The 20852-nt window shown below is 42.3% G+C and overlaps 1 protein-coding gene across 1 annotated transcript in view; it reads left to right on the forward strand.

Annotated features, from left to right (window-relative positions):
- SSBP2 (single stranded DNA binding protein 2) overlaps positions 1 to 20852 on the forward strand; it is a 196252-nt gene that overhangs the window by 60119 nt on the left and 115281 nt on the right. The window contains exons 2-4 of the mRNA XM_018557212.1: positions 3293 to 3365; positions 15309 to 15370; positions 16686 to 16770. Coding sequence (XP_018412714.1) covers positions 3293 to 3365; positions 15309 to 15370; positions 16686 to 16770 — 220 coding nt within the window. The remainder of the gene's footprint in view (positions 1 to 3292; positions 3366 to 15308; positions 15371 to 16685; positions 16771 to 20852) is intronic.

Genomic DNA, 20852 nt, shown 5'->3' on the forward strand with positions numbered 1-20852 from the left:
GGACAGTGGACATGCATTAGACGTGAGGATGCCAAAGAACATTTTCCACAGCCGGAGGGGTGGGGGGGAGGCGAGTGCTGACTGTCACTTGGCATCCTCACGACTAATGCAAGTCAATGGACCTGATGATGTCAGTGGTCCTTAGACTGTTGGAGCCCAGGGGAGGGAAGAAGTTGCAGAGACTGGTCCAGCAGCATAGAGGGAGCCGAGGTGAGCAAGGATCAGTGCTCTCTGCGCTAAGGCTATGTTCACACCATGTCTGGAGCAGATCTGCAAGCGCAGTGCATTTTTGCGATATTCCGGTACATTTCTTTTTCCGCTTAAAACGGCTTTCAGGTGTGTTCCAGTGCGTTTGCATGTGTTTTTATGTGTTTACATGCATTCCAGACCTGAGAAAATGAGCCGAGCAGTATTTTGTTTTGTTTGGACCGGAACAGACTGCGCTGGTGTGAACAGAGGCCAGAACTACTATAGGGATACATTGGGATGCTTTTTTGGTCCGGGAACAAACCGTTCTGGTCTTGACATGGTCCAGACATGGTGTGAACAAGCACTGAGGCAGGACGTTTAATTTTAAAAGTTTAACATCATTGACAGGTTCACTTTAAGCTATGCCTCTGAGGGAACTCTGTGGTTTTTAGACAGAATTATTGGTGTGGATATTTATGTAACCATCTGGCAGAATGTACATTTAGAGAAAGGTGGGTTATGTCATTGATATTGTAACACTTTATAAAATGTGATTTATGATACATCTAATAATAATAATATGTTACAACAACATTATACAGTGGAAGTGGGCTGCCAACTTGAAAGATGAAGGTGAAGTTTTCCTGATCTAGAATTGTTACTTTGTAGTGTAGTATTCATTATGTAAATGTGTATCTGGGAGTGTAATGGAGAGAGTATGTGATGTGTTCTCTTTTATTATGACAGTCTGGGGGATACTGCACACAGCTCTCAGATTTGTTTTGTGTCATTTCTGCCAACACAGGGATTTGTTCATGGGTTGCTTACAATCTTAAAGTGATACAAGCAGGTAATACACCGATGAGCAGCACTATGTTTGCACACTGTTCAAAACTGAAAAAAGCTGCCTTGGCTTCTAAGGGCCAATACACACCATATGTGCTGGGGCTGTGCTGGCCATTGTTTCCAGTGCAGCCCAATGCAAGATAAAGCAATTTGTCTTGTCACGGATGGGCCCAGTTTATATGACTGTTGTGATAGGAACACGGTGGTGTTTGCTGAAAAAAAATTGGGCATGCTGTTCTCCTCCCTTTTTTTTTGCACAGTGACATGCGATGTGGAAACTCCTTGAACCCCGATGTGCCTTTAAAACTGAATGAATTGTCGCTTGTGACATTTCAATAAAGTTCTACCAAAAAAAACCCGGTGTGAATGCCGGGATCAGCGCATCAGCATGGTGTCAGGCAACGCACTCCAGCCACTGTGCATTTTTTTGCACATCATGGACATGCATAGCTGTAAAATGCTCACGCTCATGCAAAAACCTTCGCCTAGAAGCAACAGCTGTTGCCTGCAGCCGCCCATACAATTTAAAGACATGGTGCGGCTGTGAGCTGGTTCATGACAATCTGAACATGTACATCTGTACAGGGGTGTATACATGTCTCTGAATGCAAGCTCTGCATCCAGGGGCGTGCATTCGTAATCCGTACCTGTACAAGTTCAAATTGGCATTTACCAGCATGCAGCCACATCCTGTCATTGAGTTATACAGGTGGCTGCACACAGGAACTGTCACTTCCATGTGCAGGTTTAATGGATGTACATCTCTACACGTCCGTGTGCATGGGGCCTTAAAGTGCAACTGAAGCCAAAACTTTTTTTTTTTTGTATCGAGTAGAGAGGGATTAGAACCCCGGTCAGGTTTTTATTGTACTGTCTGTTTCCCCCTTTTAAAGAGCTTCATCCTCTCTATCTGTCCTGGTCACTGTTATCGCTGAACATGAAAGTAACTTTTCCCTCTCTTTTTGGAGGGATTTCCTCTCACTTTCTATTGTGAACATTGGACAGGAAGTGAAACTTCCCAAATAGGACACAGATGGCAAAAAAACAAACGGACAGGGGGTATAACCCTCTCTTATTCTATCCAAAACTAACAAAAACATTTTGCCTTCAGTTCTGTTTTAACCACACTAAGCAATATTTCTATAACAACATACACACACTGAAAGTTGACATGCCTTCAGCTGCTTGAAAGTTTGCTCTCTTGCTGTCACAGGTTTAACCTACTTAAAAACATATAATGTGGCAAGCAGAGAAAAAAGTGATTTTTTTTTTTTTTTTGGAAAGGGGGGAGATAAAAAACAAAAACAAAAAATGAAGGTTAGAAAATGCCCCGCCACTGGTTCCCCCTCCACTGAAAATAATGTTTTTTAGACTTGATTGAGTGGGAGAAAACCAATTTCGGAGAGGAAAAGTTCATTTGAGCGGTTTGTAAATGGGGGAAATATGTTAGAAAAGTGGATTGATTGCACCTTCCTGTCCATCACAAAATTAATTTCCTGTCTGTCGCGTTCCCAGCCGTCGTATACATATTAGGGCATAAGGGCCCATTTTACGCCAGTGCGGTTAAATGGGCCCATTACGCCAGTGCGGTTAAACGGGCCCAAGGTGCATTTGGGGTGCCATTCAAGTGAATGGCAATGCCACGCACCTCCTGCACTGTAACAAACGTTAGCATGCATTAGTCACATGGAACTATGTGATAAACGCACCGCACTGGTGTGGATGGGCCCTAAGATTCAGTAAAAGAGACATAAATGACAGATAACCCAGCCAATAGAAAGAATTACAGCAGAGATGACTCCGACGCATACTATGTGTGACATTTCAACAAAACATATTTTTTTTCTTTCCAATATCCCAGATCCTTCCTGTTATTGTTCTGCATCTAACTTGGTTACATAATACGAAATATTGCATTCTATTTAGAACAGATTCTTACATCATACAACTACCAAGCATATAACCATATCCAGAAAGGAACTTTTTGGCTTCTGGATTTGTTTCTGGAATGTTGGTGGTCAAATTTATGTCAGTATGAAAATGTTCAGCTAATCCGCTGAGGGAATTGTGTAAATCTTCTGAACGCTTGTAATGTGGCTAATATTTGCTCCGTTTCCATGTACTATATACTCTTGGTACCATCCCGGGGTCAGCCGCGTCTAACACTTATGGTGTGGAGAACTAATGGCACTTTTTAAATGTAATATTACCGTGTACTTCAGCACCTTGGTAACAAATCATTTTTTCTCTTTGGCAGATTAGCGCTATATGTATACGAATACCTTCTACACGTGGGAGCACAGAAGTCAGCTCAGACATTTCTGTCAGAGGTAAGTTGTTTGTGTTCATCACCTCTGGTTGTCAATTGATCTGCTGGTGAAGGGGGATGCTGAATGTGTGAGATTAGGATATGGGGAACAGGCTACGGGCCATAATCACACCTGAGCACTCCTGTACAAACACTGCTAGGTGCTGAGTTTTTAAGGTGAACTCCAGACAAATGGCTAAATAAACAGATAAAGTACATATAAATGAGCCAAAACATTTGTATATCTGACCATCTATTCCAGAGGTTTACACAGCAAAAACCAGGTGGCTTATACCACTTACAGTTAAGGAATGCATTGGTGTCCTGTCCCCACCCCAAGCTTGAATGAATGGATAGTGAAAAAGCAGAAGCAGAATAATGTCATCCCTCTGCTCTCTTCTTTTCTGCATGTTTTGCATGCTGCCAACCTGCCTCGCCCTTTCCCAGTCTAAGCAATATTGCATAGGGTGCTGCAAGTGGCTTATACCAAAACAAATTCAGGTACAATAGTTGCATTTAAAAAACATTTTCAAGCCTATATTAATGGATACCTGGCTGCATTAACTAGTGTCTTAAATATGTGCCTGGCGTTAAAGGGTTTATATCCAGCATGCTCTGTGATAGAAATCACCATTTAGCTTTAAACAAAAATGACAAAATGCTCCTTTGTCAAGTCATGCCTTAGGACTGTGTGTGGCCTGACTACAAAACTCCTTGCCAGGTGACCCCCTTCTATCCGTATACACTGCAGGAGGCACCTACACTCCCCCCAACACAAGTCCCCAACTCATTCAAACATTGCACTCGCACCATGTGCTCTCTCCCCTCCAGCAGTAGCTGCCGGTCACTCACTGCGCATGTGCACTGCACTCTCTTCCCCTCTGAACTCATCTGCTGCTGCTACAGTGCACTTTGCTTGCGCTGCGTTTTGTCAGGCCAGGCCCACTTCAAAAGAAAGACCTATCACCTTTTAGTGGTTTTAGTAAGTAATACTGTAGTCTTCAGGTTTAGGTGATGAGCACAGCAGCGGGAGGTGATTCTGAAATGGTATAGAACAGTTTTTTCCCCCCTCAATAGAAATTTTCCCACAACACTTGGAACCTTTTGTCGACATAACAAGGGCAGTGTCCTCTTCTACTTTTCTCCATGAAAACATTGCTATACTGAATCCTGGTTGTGTGATACAGTAAATGTGCCAGCCAGATTTTCTTCACTTTTTTTTCTGGTTTTTCTGTCTAACAAAAGAAATAACAGGCATCTCATGTTCTCACCTCTTTAGGGTGTTTTTTATAAATGGTTTGCTGTAAATCTATAGTATATCACAATGTTATATGGGTTGGCTAACGTAATTCTTTAGGTGATCTGTTTCCAGTATGAGCGCTATGGTTTTCTAGTGAACATTTCCTGTTCAGCTCAGTCCTTGTTAGTACCAGCCCTGCTCACAAATTTAGATCGGATATCAAAGGTTCCGTACTTATATCTGCCGCCTGGCCTGATTATACAGAGTATACCCTCGGAGATAAAATGAAATCACACTGGTCAGACAAAAGCCTATCAGTTGGATTGCTGCACTTGGGTGCATTGCAAGATACATTAAACTTGCAAGTCCAATTCCAAGATAAAGGTACCTACGTGTCATAGTCCTTTTAGGTGAACCTACCATCTGGTATAACTATCTGAAAGTGCTGGCTTAAAGCAGTTACAACAGGATGCCTATTAATGCATCCTTTGCCCCCAAAAATGCCTCTTCAATGCCTCCTGTGAGATTGCTTTTAGACAGCTAGCAAGGCTTCAATTCAGCTTCTGTCTACCATCGGCCTTCTGTGCATTGAGCGTATCCTTACTAGACTGTAAGGAGCACGCATTGTACAAGGGGTGGGGGCAGAAGGAATGACAGATCCACTATAATGTCTGCGATCTCATTTGTTAGCAGTAGTACCAGATATTTAAAGGGTCGAGCAGAGAATCAGAAGATAAGTGTGTTCATGGCTCTGCTATAAAAAGCTGGATGTGGCTTCCAGTCTACAGAACAGAAGCTTGATCTTGTTATTGAAAAAGTTTAGAGTAGGACTTAAACCTGCACAGATTTTCCTCCCAAGAACAGCAATTTAGGATACTTTCAAATACCCTTAAAATGAAAAAAGTGAAACGAGAAAGGGAAAGGACACAGTAGTAGAAAATGGAGGAATTATATTTATAAAAATATCTGTTTTAAATATTTCTGAGGTCATTGCAGAGTTGTTTGGGCTCCATCTGCCTCAGTTACCTGTCTAAACCATTTACTGTATTACCCAGTGTGGCGTCTAAACCATTTACTGTATTACCCAGTGTGGCACAGATCAATTTAAGCATGTGTCCATACTTGTCCCGGCTTCCCTGCTTTACCAGCTCTCTAATTCTCCACCACCACTCGGTGACGCTCTATTCCTCCATAGCATCTGCCATGCTGAGCTGAGCTGTTTTGGTGTATAGAACAGTTCAGAGACTCTAACTTGTACAGCAAGTTACAGCCAATTGTGTTGCATCTTTACAAATGGCGAAGCAATGATCTGAGACAGCAGCTTGATTTGTAGGGGACATTTTATTGGTGCCCCGAGAGATAAGGGAGAATGCTAAAAAAAAAAACAAGTCTTAATTTAATTTGAACCTCCAGTGGTTGGCAGTGAAGGTTGAGGAGCTGGGCCGTGGCCTACAAGAATAGGTTATTAGGCTCATTATGTTACACTATAGCAGAAGGGGTCAAAAGAAGAACCTGAAGAGGGATCTTCTCCCCTCTGCAGTGCTTCCCTGTCACTCTCTCTTCTGTGGTGGAACTGCAAAATGCCCAGTGCTTCCAGGCAATTGACTGCCTCCCATGAGGCAGTACTCGGGCTCCGTCCCTAGGCCCTAGCACTGTCGCATGAAAAAGGGGCAGACGTCACCGCCTACTCAGATCTGACACCAGGTATTTTGGTGGTGGCTATGGAGCAATGGCGAGGTCAGTATCAAATGCGTAAGGGAACCTACGATCCTAAACATTTACAGCAGAAGCATGAAAGCCATTCTCTTCGCAGTTCAGCTCTCCCTGCTTTTCCCTTCCAGCAGTGACTTGGCAGCATGAGACCCTTCTGTGCTCTATCGCAAACACAAAATAGGTGGTCTGGGTAGGGGAGCTGAGCTGCTGAGAAATAACTACTTTGGTGCTTTTGCTGTGAAGCCCAAGGAATTGCTCCTCAGTACCTCCTGCAGAAGTCAGCAAAGGTGGATTTTAAAGCTAATTTTCTGCTTTTTAAGAATATGTAAAGACGTGCATGTCCACAGAGCAGATAGTGGATGGATGTGCGTGCATTATGCGACCTCCCATCTGCTGGCGAATGCATCCTTTTAATATGAAGGTTTTAATTGCCAACCATCTGTGTTTAGCCCTGTGGAGCAGGACAAAGGTAGCACTGCAGTCACCTGTAGTGACAAATATAGGGGGAAAAGTAATAATCAGGCAAGGTTCTCTAACATGAGGACAAAGCAAATGGAGCGCCTCCATAGTGTAAAATTGATTTATTAAGGATAAAACACACAGCTGAAAAGTACTTACAAACCAGCTTGTGTAAACGAGCAGAAAGCGATATAATCTTAGACCATCAAGATGAATACACGAAAATGGAGTGAGGGAAAGGAAGTGCTGGTAGTAAGCCGAAGCCATCTGCACGCTGACCCTCCTTCAGTTGACGCGTTTCTGAGGACAAACCTCTTTCTTCAGAACCTGATAGTACCAGCACTTCCTTTTCCTTGCCCCATTTTCATGTATTCATCTTGATGGTCTCCTAAGATTATATTGCTTTCTGCTCGTTTATACAAGCTGGTTTGTAAGTACCTTTTCAGCTGTGTGTTTTATCCTTAATAAATCAAATTTACACTATGGAGGAGCTCCTTTTGCTTTGTCCTCATCAGATTTTCGGTTTCCCTTTGACTGTGAGGAGCTGCCCCCCTGTATATATTTTTGGAAGACCATTTTTAGGAGCAGTTACTGTGTTTTGGCGCCTGTGTTTTCACACATCTTTATAAGGTTCTCTAACATGTTTGCTGTTCGCCAACCATTGATCCTCAGTAGATGGTGCCTAGGGGTGCACCCTATAGGATCGTCAGCTGATACAGCCTGATAAAGGTGATTTTCATCTCGCCTTTATTTGTACATAACAGCTCAGGTAGAAAATGGCTGTAAAATTGTTTGCTTCAGTGCTTTCCTAGTTTGGTCACCAATACCACAAGCTTTGCAGTATACAGTATCTGTGTTCTAGCAGCACTGTTAAAGTGACACTGAACTCGGGCGTTAAAAAGAGAACTATGGGGTAAGTGTTTTTCCCCATAGTTCCCTTAAGGGTCACGGGAGGACATATTACTAGCGCCTTCCCGTGACCCAAAGCTCGGTATACCGCGAGCTACAGCTCGCGGTATACTGAGACCGCTGCAGCCGGGATGGATCCTGACATTACTGTTGAAATCCACCCAGCTGCGTAAATGACATCTGGCTCTGCCTATCTAGAGGCAGAGCCAGCTGCACCCGCCCCCTCCGCCGTCCGTTCCGCCAGTCAGCGCTGGAGGATCGGAGCAGGGAGGGGGGGGAGAATCCCTGCAGGGAGCCGTGACTGACGGTCACCGCTCTCTGCAGGGAGATTATCGAGAAGCGAGCGACGGTATGTGTTTGCTCACTTCCCGATCTATTGAGCCGACCTGTGACAGTTTCATTGACACACGTCGGCTCGAACTATGAGGATGAGTGATTTTCACTCACCTCATAGTTCTCCTTTTAAACCTTAAAATACATTCCAGTACCTTAACTATTAACAAAAATGTATCTTATTTGTGTATCACTCGGCTATAGATCCTCAAATTATCTCTGAATTGGTGCTGACACTGTCCTTCCTTCTGGAGGGTGGCTACTCTTGTTCCCCATGGTCCCTGTGCATGATGTAAGGTAGCCACCGCTCCAATGTTGCTCCCATTAAGGACTATAATCTCATGTTTAGTTGACTATTTTGTATTGTGATTGTAGTCCATCAGGGAGCGAACTTGGAGCAGTGGCTACTTTACAAGACACACAGGGACCATGGGGAACAAAATTCGCCACCCTCCAGAAGGAAGGACAGTGTCGGCACCAATTCAGAGGTGATTTGAGGATCTACAGCTGAGTGATACACAAATGAGATACAATTTTGTTAATAGTGAAGGTACTTGAATGCATTTGTAAGATTTAACACCTGAGTTTAGCGTACCTTTTTAAAACTTACTTTGTATATCACCCAACTATGCTGACATTATACAGCGCATTCTCTATGGGGCACTTGTTTCCTTATTTTCTCCTTCAGGGATATTGTGGTGTCCTAATGCCTATTCCAATATGGCCAACATTCTACCTTTTTTAAAATTTGGCATGTAGTCAGTCTGCCACGTCTCTCAATGGAACAAATAGGAGTTCCTTTATGGTATATAGGTTAGATTAACACCTCTTAAAGCTCTAGTGCCTGATCCTTGCTGTTATCATAAGAGTGAGTGTATTTCCCATCTAGACCCTAAACTTTTCCATTCACCAACCAAAGTGAAGAGGAATACCACCACTAGTTTTTGTCCCATAAGTTTAGAACAATTTTGGGCATTTCCACAGAGTGAAATCTTCACCTGAAGGGTAATTGGAGAAACGAATTTGGAAATCATCATTTAGATCCCATTACTTTGCAGGGTGATATTAATGTATGCTACCTCAACACAATAAACATTGCATAGGGCTGCCTATTACCCCCAGTACACAATGATAAAAACCTGAGCAGCACATTTTAGGATGCATCCTTACCTTTTGATTACAGCTTGTTTTTCCCTGCTCGCAGCAGATGGGGCAGCCCTTGGGGAGAATGCATTGAGGTTTGCCTTCTACAAATGAACATTTAGAAGTGCTGAAAATACATAAGTTGGGAAAAGTGGTTTATGAGTTATTAACAGCAGGTTTGGATTACCGCAGCTCCCGAATATTTCAATCCATACACTTCATATTCTTTATGTACGTGTGCCAAGGCCCACAGAAGAGTGTGCACAGTTCACCGAATGGTAGCATAGTGATGCCAGGTTATTTTTCTTTAATCCTGTGTATTGGCAACGTACAGCTTTCTAGAATTGGTTTATAGAAAAGTAGAGGAGATCCCTATAACAGCCAGATGCCATGTTTTTTTTCCCCTCTGGTGCTGAAACCTGATTGGCGGTTGTTCCTGCAGCTTTATATCCAGCCTCTGGTTCATTAGACCAATAGGACCCTTTTTTTTGTTTAGAATTGTCCCCATAATGTATTTATTGCAGACATTTGGGCATTTGCAAATACATACAGAGTATAAGAATGGTCTTCTAGATTTCTGTATTCGATGCGGTAGAGATGGATTGCAGCACCATAGAATGTTGATTAAATAACACCATTCCACTGAGATAAATTGCTGATCACTTCCAAAGGAATCCCATTTTCATTTTAAGGATGAATGCGTGTCTCTTGTTAGACATCTTTGTGTATTATTGTAAGCCTTGAGGTTTGGAAGCCTTGTATGAAATTTTAACAGAAGATGATCCGTGCTTTAGCTGAGAGCGAAGGAATTGTACTGCCTTCAGCTAATAAATGTGCAGCCTCAAGAGATGTCTGCTGACGGCAGTTTGAGGCTGCAGCTTTAATAAGTGTTTCATGTGTATTTAAATATATGTTTATTGTTATAGTAGGCTTCAGGCTGTAAAGAACTCATTTTCTTTCTCATTCTCAAACTGTAGCTTTGTTGTTTAGTGCCCTAAGTCTTGGCCTGAGAGGTCTGGGGAGGGAATCCTCTGTGACCGATGATGAGCCTTGTAACTTGTTAGGACTAGTTCACGCATCTGCTCCGCCAAGCGCGGAGCAGATGCAGAGCAAAGCGGTTTTAGAACGCATTAAAAATGTATCCAGTGTATTCCAATGGTATTAACTGTGATACTTTATTATCTTGCACTAACTGTTCATTTTTCAGAGCAAACTTTTAAGGGTCTATCCCCTTTATCTCGGTCCAACCTGACAAAGGATTCTTAATAATAGGGTTATTGAAGGAGAACTATGGAGGTGAGTGAATTACAGTCATCCTTATAGTTAGAGCTGTTGTGTGACACTGAAACTGTCACACGTTGGCTGTATAGATCGGGAAGTGAACGAAAACAAACCATCACTTACTCACTTCCCAATCACCTCCCTGCAGATAGCAGTCACTGTCAGTCACGGCTCCCTGCAGGGAATCCCCCTCTTCCCTTCTCCGATCCTCCAGCGCTGACTGGAGGAATTGATGGGGGAGTGGGCGGGCACAGCTGGCTCTGCCTCTAGATAGGCAAAGCCAGCTGTCAATCAGCCAGCGGGGTGGATCTTGACAGTATTGTCGGGATCTTTCCCAGCTGGTGCGCTCTCAGCATATAGCGGGCAACAGCCCGCTATATACTGAGCTTTTGGGTCACGGGAGGATGCTAGTATATGTCCTCCCGTGACCCTAAGGAGAAAAAATGGTTACCCCATAGTTCTCCTCTAAAAGAAATATAAAAACTCGCCTCCTTGCTGCAACATCCCAGTGACACTAAAGCTGTCCCACTCGGTTTCTTATACCGAAAGATGACATTAGATTACATTACTGCTGATCAGTGTCTGAAAACAGAGACGGAAAGGTGGATCAAGCTGTCAATCAGGCACCTGGGTGGATCCTGACAATATTGTCAAGATCCATCCCAAATGTCTCGTGGCTCTGCCCCATCAGCAGGTATCCGTCAATCTGGGTCTTTGAAGTACATTAAGATAATCCTTTATTATGCCCTCTAGCATTTTACAAACTGCCGATGTTAGACTGACCGGCCTATTTACTCCTGTGATTCCAAAGTGAATAATAGCCAACAAAAAAAGGTTTGGCTGTATTTCTCTTTAAACTGTTAGTGTAAATAATAAAAGTATTCTCAACTGTGTTGTTTCATTTGCACTAGTACTCGTACTCATGTGTACACTGCACTAGATACATGTGTGTGTGTGTGTATATATATATATATATACAATTTTTGATTGGAAGCACATTGGGTGATCCCCCCTTTTTTTTCACTGCTGCTGTCACGAGAGGAGTTATATACAACATATACAGTGATATACACGCCATCCGCCTTTCCTCGTCACCAGGAACCATGTAGCCGGCTTCCCGGCCAATCAGGAAGCCAGGGGGGCAGGTAATGACTCGCCTCCTGGCTTCCTTATTGGTCGGGAAGCCAGCTCCATGCTCCCTCGTCACTTGGTGATGAGGGAGCATGAAGCCGGCTTCCTGGCCAATCAGGAAGCCCGGTGGCTTGTAATGAATTGTCGCCCAGCTTCCTGATTAGTCAGAATCCTGGCCAATGAGGAAGCTGGCCTGCTTCCTCATTGGTCATTAACCGTCATTAACCGTCCCCCGGCTTCCTGATTGGCCAGAAAGTTAGCTCCATGCCTCCTCGTCACCTGGTGACGAGGGAGCATGGCACCAGCTTCCCGGCAAATCAGGAAGCCGGATGGCGTGTAATGACTTGCCGCCCGGCTTCCTGATTGGTCAGGAAGCTGGCCAATCAGGAAGCCGGGCAGCGAGTCATTACCCGCTCCCCGGGCAATGCAGAATTCGGGCGGCGAGTCATTACACGCTTCCCGTCTAATCGGGAAGCTGGGCGGGGAGTCATTACACGCCACCCGGCTTCCTTAATGGGGTTTCCGATATCAGTATTCGGAATCGGCGAGTACCGGAAAAAAAATATTGGTCCTCGTACTCGATACCGAAAAAATAGTATCGGTGCATCCCTAATTGCTACAATCACCATTAGGTTGCTGATTAGTGACGACTAGCGTAAAATTAAACATAGCAACATGCCTCAAATCTGGTAATCGGGTATCGAGTCATATTTTCTGTTCTGTTTTTTAAAAATATGGTTGCGATTTGTTCCAGCTCCATCAAATCCTTTTTCTCCAGGAGTTCCCAGATGCCTTCTGTGTTTAATTTATATCAAGTCAAAATAACAGTTATTCAAGCAACCTTTCGTCCTAATATGTCAAGCCACAAGTGACTTGACCTAGTTATACGCTGTTTAGACAAACCAAAGTGCTTTTTTTTTTTTTTTCCCCAGCAGACTCTTCATTTTAATATCCACAAGCTGTATACATGTTCTCTCATTTGTTAATCTGTGTGCCACTGCCGTTGAACCAAGTCTATCCGTACTTCCTAGTGCAGAAGTATTTGCATTGTATGGTAGTGAGTCACAGTGACGGGCAATGTACAGCTTCTATTTCGACTTCATTTTCGAGTTGAGAATGTAGCTCCGTTTTTAGTGTTTTGGGTTTGTAAATGGGCTCAATAAAGACACGTTTCCTAACGTTCTAAAACATTGGATATGGATGTTTTGTGTTGTAAGTCAGTATTATGGGGGTCCTACAGCTTTATTTTACGTGTGCTGTGGATTTATTGTGTACATTTCCCTTAATTCTACCATCTGTATGATTTAGGGGGAATTGCTATAGTTATTCATTGTGATGCATTGTTATATACCAGTGTAAGTGCTCTGCATTGACACTGCAGTTTGCTGGTTGAATATTCTTATAAATTCTTTGCTGCTGCGTTTAAAGTGAACCTGTCATATATCAAGCAAGTGCAAGCCATTTTGGAGCTGACTGAGACGCTGCAGACATTCCTGTTTTTAAATAGAAAAAAACGTCTGCAATACATGCACCGTGCTCCATGTTTTATTACTTAAAGGGTTATTAAACCCTCAGGTGTTGCATATATCTACTGCTAACAAGCTGTAGATATATGCAAAAACCCTTTCAAACAGGATTAAACTTACCCGTGTCTTCGCCGCGCGCTCCTGTCCGAAAATCTGAAAAATCTCGGGTGGCCGCAAAGGATCTTTGGTCATGGGCGCAAGCGCAGTTCACATTTTTGGCCGGGAGACGAGGAGAGACGCAAGGTAAGTCTTTGGACGTGTGCACCCGCATGCAGACACCGTGGGACAGGAAGTTCCAGCAAACACAGAGGAGTCAGCGCTGGATCAGAGACCTCGGAGAGAAGGCTGAAAAGGACAGGAAAGAAGAGGAAGATCGGATTAAGAGACATCATTTAAGGGAAGTGCTGACACTAACATTGGGGGGAGGGAAACATTTTTTTAGACTTTAATGTCACTTTAAAAATGCTGCAAGTACAGAATATCTGATGATACTGCCAGAAATCCAGTGAGGCCCTATCTTTCTGCTCTTGGCTGGCAATGCTGCCTCTGTTGCACAGAAATCCCAAATAATGTTTTTATCCCTATGGGAGTACTCTGCTTAACTAGGAAGCTTCACTATCCCATTGGTCGCTTGCCATGTGCATGCATTCATTTCTCTCCAAGCAAACCACTTCTGCTGCTTTGACTTCCAAAAGCCATTCCACACACTTTTGGGAAATGTAGTTCTGGGGGGCTGCCTACGTCAGTAGGAACTGGCCTAGGGCACCCTGCTGATTCCTCCTCCCAGCAGCTGCCCCCGCAGGAATTTTCTGAGCCTGGAGATATCACAGGCAGTAATAAAAGCTGTTTCTTGCTACAAGAGTAAGTACAAAATATATAATAATGCTGTGGCACGCTCTAGAGGGAGATGGGAAGAGAGAGGTTTGGAAACAAGTTTGGGTTATACCTATAGAAATCCTTTAAATTCATACAAACATTTCTGAGTAATTAGCTGTAGATTTTTTGTTCCCGTCTATGACACGTTAAGGGGGTTGTGTATATAGGCCTCCCTATCAATTGCTGGCTTGTGCATTTGAATGCAGTACTGCTCAAATGCAAAGCAGAAGACTGTGATTGGTCTGCAATGCATATGCATCTCAATGGGACCTGCTGCATCCAGAGAGATGGAACTCAAAGAATGTCAAATGCGGTGCCATAACTGTCATTCACCCTGCACCATTAAGTTAAATGTATTCTGCTGTCCCCTTAATGGCGGCAGTGAAACACTCTTTAATAATATAATGCTTAGTCTAATCATTGTGCTTTTTGTGTCTCCAATAGCTTCTTTTGGTGACCGATTCCCATTGACACCTTGATATTCCCCAATTAAACCTACAATTCAGTTTGATAGCTTTTAAGCAGTTCACCAAGCAAAAAATCATATATCTACACTGGTCAGAGAGTGTAGATATGCTGCAGGAGATGGTTAAGAGACTGCAAACGTGCTATAGGGGTTGTTGGTGACTGGTGACATGCTTCAGAAGACGGCCCTAATCTGGGGACACATTACATGAGCCTGCTAGGGATAATTACTATTACAGGGCAATAGGGAACAAAGACTACTGTCTTCAGGGGTCCAGAGGGCCACACAAAAACTGCCAAAGGGCTGCAGGTTGGGCAACTGAGAATATAAGAGTGTGTGTGTGTGTGTGTGTGTGTGTGTGTGTGTGTTTTTTTTAAATTCATATTCTTAATCCTTGTAGTGGGGCCACCCCCACACTGCACACTTTTGTCTATGTTCACACAGTGTTCGATTTTGGTAATATCGGTACATTTTACATATACTTATAATTAAAAAGAAAAACGTGAATATCATCCCTGATTATCAGTATAGCCAATAATCCGTCGATCCCTACTCCTATGTACTCTTAAGAAGTTTCCTTTTGGGACTGGTCCTTTTACTAGTCAGAGGCTTTTCTGAAACCTATAAGACTAGTGCCCTGTCCAAGATCACCAGGAGCTAACACTCTATTTGCTAGTTTGGCTTATTGATCAGTGGTGTGCAGGTAATGATGTACAGAGAGCAATAGTGTGCAGTAGCAGCTAGAAATCACTTGATCTGCTTTAAGTAATACCCTACCCCCATGTTCTTATTAGTTGTTTTGTGTTACATAATCACATATGTATTTTGTGCTCTCATATATTTTATTGTTGATATACTGTTTATTGTTATTTGATTTATTTTTTTCAGATAAGATGGGAAAAAAACATCACATTGGGCGAACCCCCAGGATTTCTCCATTCTTGGTGGTGGTAAGTTGGAAAAGCTTCTTTCATTAAATGAGCCTTGTATTGTATATAAAATTATCTTTGATGGACTGGCATTTATTTGCCAACCATGCAACAAGGAATAATCTATAGCAGTAACCAGACGAATCAGAAGGTAGGGGATGACAGTGAAAATGGTCTCTTCTCAGTGCCAGGGTCCCCAAAGGACAGAGCATGACATTGGTTCATTCATCCAGCCAGCAATCACCAATTATAATAGCCTGGTGTACACTCAGACATTTGTACTATTCTAGTATAGTATAGAATCTAGTATAGAGAAATATGTAACTTTCCATTCCTTACTTCTGATGCTTTGCCCCCTCCGAGATTTCTGATTCACGCATTGAAAACAAAATTAGGACAATTTTCTGGCATTCGTGTTCTTCCTGCTTGTCCCAGGTTTGTAATTCAGAAGTATCACAGCGGGGGATGCACCGATACCGTTTTTTCCAGACCAAGTACAAGTACTGATACTTTTCCTGAAGTACTCGCCAATACTGATTACTGATACCTTTTTTTTTTTTGTGTGTGTTGTATGTGACAGTTTTTCTAAAACAATACAGACTAATGATTTTAGGACAGTGGTGGAACGCCAGAGCCTGATCACAGCTGTGACCTAGGTAGTTCTGCCACTGACTCCTCCTGTAGAGGAACTACACATCCTAACAATACATTATACAGCAATGCAGAATACCACCAGCTATAGAGGTCTACAAATCTCAGCAATACATTATAAAGCAATGTAGACTATTAGTGTATGAATTTGGTACATACTCTTTGCTGCCACTCTGCTGCAGGGTGCCAGCCTCGGGCAGAGGGTCTTAGGAGGGTCTCAGGAGGGGGAGATATGCGGGCCAGCAAAAGCCGAAGAAGGCTGCCGCAAGGTCCTCAGACCTAAGGCAGCTGTTTCAATTTAAATTGCTGGTATCGGTTTTTGGTATCGGGGCATTTTCACGATTACTCGTGAAAATGCCCAATGTCTGCACCGAACCGAAACTGGTATTGGTGCATCCCTAATCAAAGCCAAAGATAGCCAGACAACTATCATTTTCAGAACAATGGCAGCCTATGTGTATTTTCTCCTTACAACTTTATTGATCACAGTGACCTTTTTATTTTTATGCTGTACCTTACTTTTATTTTAGAATATGTATATTTTGCATTGGTAGTTCAACTGGTACTCCTTTCTCATGAAAGTGATCTTCCTCGATCTGTTGCATTGGCACAGCATATTGTTGGCATCTTGCGCATTCCTTTACAGACATGTTTAATTCCTGCTGTCATCGTTTCTCATTTACAGTGTATTTTGGGATCTGTATTGTGCTGCTCCAGAGAGACGGGAAACCTGTGAACATTCAAGTGAAGCAAAAGCTTTTCATGACTACGTGAGTGACTGATTTCCCTAATATTCTTTGTTTATTCCCTTGTAAATGAGGCTTCTGACTATTGTGGACAGTCGCAGTTGTATGAAGAATGTGACTGAAAAGTTGTGCTTTCACATGTTCCATGCATTCAGAGGGGCATAGAGTAGCTTTTCGGATGTAAGTGAATTAAAAGTCTTAGGTAAAAAAGGTTAGTAGACACTCTACTGGAGTGCACTGATCCACATTTTATACTGTTTTGGAATCAGCGTTGCTAAAGTTGTTCTCTGCAACAGGCACGCCATAGTTGGCAAAGTAATATGCTCGTCCCATGCAGACAAAGCATTAGAAGGGAGTTCCTGACCTGTACCCTGTACTGCCATTGCCTTTGATGGCTATTTACAATACAATCTAGGGAGCAATAGGTCTCAGTGCTATTCTGTTTTACCAATTCTAAAGACTGTCTTAGTTGCCCTTCTCTAGAATTAGTACAGATTAGGGCTAGTGCACCCCAAACCTAATTGCAGTGGTCACTACTGGCTTCTTGTATCTCTCTGGGATAAGTCCCTGCTATGGTAAACAAACTGAAAACCCACTCAACCTGAGCCCAAAATGGTGGATGAAAAGGGAATGCTGGTGCTCAGAAAAGGCTCCATTGACCACAATCCACAGCATATGTAACACAGATTCCACCACAGAGCTTTACGCTCCAATTCTTTATTAAATATATCAGATAAGCAATTCACATCGTAAACCTTCTTACTCGTTTCAGCCACACATGGCCTTAGTCATAGCTATCCAAGGCCTCATGTTTACCACAATTAAACCTGGCTGTGCTGTGCTGGCAAATCTAGATTATCAGTTGTAAACTAGAATTCTTAACAAAGGGTTACTTAATCGCAAGGCTTGTGATTTGTAATTATATGTTAATGAGAGAAAACTGAGCCGGTCTCCACTGTGACCCCCTCCACTATCACTTTCAAACAGAGAAGCTTGCAGTGTGTGGAAAGGCCTACTTCATAGAAGACACTAGGAAGGTAACAAGTTGTTGTTTTTTTATTTTTTTTAAATAATTTTAGGTATGCTGTGTGATTGAGGACAGATAAATAAATTGTTATTGGGGTTCTCTCAAATTTGACTTCAAAAGTAGAAATACACTTTAAGGTTTAGAAGAAGAGGAAGAAATATTGTCATCCATTTCCATACTTCTTTGGGAAGGGAGGAGTCCTTTTTAAAAACAGGATTTTGATGTTCTTTGGCTATTTAGAGATCTACTATTCATAGCAAACTTGAGGTGTTCCTAAATGTTTCAGCACACTGGCATTATGTCATAGCAGACACTTCCACGCTTCTGCAAGTTACTTAAATTTTCTTATTGAGGCTCCTGGGAGTCCTGGATCTTTGTGCTCTAGTATACACATTTTAGCAATCACCTTTGTTTGATGGCCTCTTCAACCTCCTTGTTTCAGGGTCAGTCTTTATATATTCTATGTATACTGTTTTTTGTTGTTTTTATATTCTTTTTTTTTTTAAATGCAAATGAGTAAAATAAAGATGAGATTGTAGTCCATCATGGGAGTGAGCTTGGAGTGGGGACTGCATTACAACACACACAGGGAGTATGGGAAACAACAGTAGCCAACCTCCAGAAGAAAGTTTTTTTTTCCACAATCTGGCACCTGCATGGTCTAGTAAGTATCAGGTTAAAATGTTTTTACTAGGTATTTTTTTAACAAAAAAGTACATTGAATTTTATTTCATTTTATTTGTCCTTTACAGCTGTTAATAGAGAATCCGTGTAATATCAAGAGATTATTGTAATCACTTTTGCATAGGAAGATTAGGATAATATCCGCTACTGAATCTTGTTAAAACAAATCCTTTTCAAGTCGCCCTTGGGCAGTAATCTGTATACATTTCAGGCAGCTGTGAAGTTTAGGTGTGTGTTGTCCATCATCTTTATGATTAAGTACCTTTCACTGAGGTCCCATAGGAATAAGAAAAGCGCTGCGCAAACTGTTGGCGTGATGGAAATCATGTATAATAATAATAATAAACCCGTGCTCACAAAAGGTAGTAAACTGCCAGCAGGACTTAAAGGCAGGGACTGTTATGTACCTTACCATACTTTTTTAGAATGGCCCAAAAAGTGCAAATCTGAAAAGCCTGTCCACTCCCTCCCACTTATTGCACTTCTTGATTCATAACAGAGGATTCAAAATACATCAGGGGCAAGTCTTGCCGGTGTTTGACTTTTGTTTCTTGTTTACAGTTAGAGGGAATGTATTGGCGTTTTGTACATATTTTCTTTTGTTTATTATGGGCAACACAAACAGAAAAATACTTTTTTTTCCCCACGTGAATATGAACTATTGCATGTGAATATTATGTACTCTTAGCAGGTGAAGTGCTAGACACCTTTTCACACTCTCCTGCATCTTCCTAGTTTTGTTATAAAAAGCCTGTTGTCTACAGAGCACAATAGCTTAAAGTGAAATGTACACACAGGACAATCAGGCAGAGCAGTGACTCTTTACTTTTTAGGCAGCCTAGGATACCTTAGAGCAACACTAAGGTCTCGTTCACACCTAGGCGTATTACATATGCGCGTCTATCGCGCGGTTTTAATTGCGGTAAAAGTCGCGCGACCCCGAAGGCTACTTGGCTGTATCCCAATGGAAACGCGCAACAAAACGGCCCAAAGTAGTACCTGTACCTTTTCAGGCATGGGCCGTTTTGTAGCGCGTTAGGGACGGGCGGAAATACGCCAAGGTGGGAACGAGACCATTGACTACAATGGGATTTCTATTTTTGAGCGTTTTGTAGAGCGTTCGTCGAGCGTAGAACGCGCTACAAAACGTTCAGGTGTGAACGAGGGCTAAAGGCAGACCGCTTGTGTTGTGATCACTTTCAATAACCCCTAATTGTCTAGGAATCCTTTCTTATGTAAGGTTTGTATATGTATGTGTGTATATATCATCAAGGCGGGCTTCGACCCACCCCAAAACATCAGTAACATAACCTACCTTTTATGCAAAATGCTGTGTGTGTGTGTGTCCAAAAGATGAATTCCACACTCCAATTCTAAAGAATACAAGAGATTTATCAGAATTGGAGTGTCAGTCTTTCTTTTGGAAATGTTTGTGTGGACAGAGTGGAGTCTGCCAGCTTTCTAGCACCCATTAATTTAAAGTGAGACAAGTGAGCTTAAAGTGACATTAAACCCTCAGATTTTTTAACATAAAACAATACTGTAATGTGCGCCTTACTGTAATCCATGGTTGTTTCCCTTCTCTTTGCTGCCCTTCCTTTTTAAATCCTCATGTCTTCTCATGCTTGGGGAGAACTTCCCTTTGCAGCTGAGTGCCTCTTCCTGTAGTGCTGGCTCAGGTTACAAACCTACACACAGACACCATGTATCCATTCCTGAGACAAGGCAGTCTGCTGCAAAACAGAAGTTCTGCCCAGCATGAGAACAGATACAGATTTAAAAGGAAGAGCAGCAAAGAGAAGGGAAACGACCATGGATTACAGTAAGGCACACATTACACTATTGTTTTATGTTAAAAAATCTGAGGGTTTAATGTCACTTTAAAGCTACTTTTCAACACACACAGGGACCATGGGGAACAATAGTAACCACCCTCCACAAGGAAGGACAGTGTCAGCACCAATTCAGAGATGATTTGAGGATCTACAGCCAAGTGATACACAAATAAGATACATTTTTGTTAATAGTTAAGGTACTTGAATGTATTTTTAAGATTTAACTTCTGAGTTTAGTGTCACTTTAAGAGACAGCAAAGGCTCCTCACCTTTCTGGGAGATATTTATTTTAAAGCCAAACTCCAGCCAAACGGGTAAATACACAGGGGGCATACATATATAGTAGCTATTTTACCTGCCAAAGGTTTTGCATTTCCGTCCTACTATTTGCACAGCTAGCCTGCAGACCTAACCTTTCTTTTCTGTAGCAATAAAGCTAGGTCATTTCTGCAAGTCTGAGTCTGTAGTACAGGGAATTACAAGAAAAGTATGTAAAGTCAAATGCAGGTACTTTTATATAATATTTATTTATAGATAGATAGATGTATGTATATATATAT

The sequence above is a fragment of the Nanorana parkeri genome, unplaced genomic scaffold (assembly GCF_000935625.1).
Source record: "Nanorana parkeri isolate BGI_ZX_2015 unplaced genomic scaffold, ASM93562v1 scaffold272, whole genome shotgun sequence".
NCBI lineage: Eukaryota > Metazoa > Chordata > Amphibia > Anura > Dicroglossidae > Nanorana > Nanorana parkeri.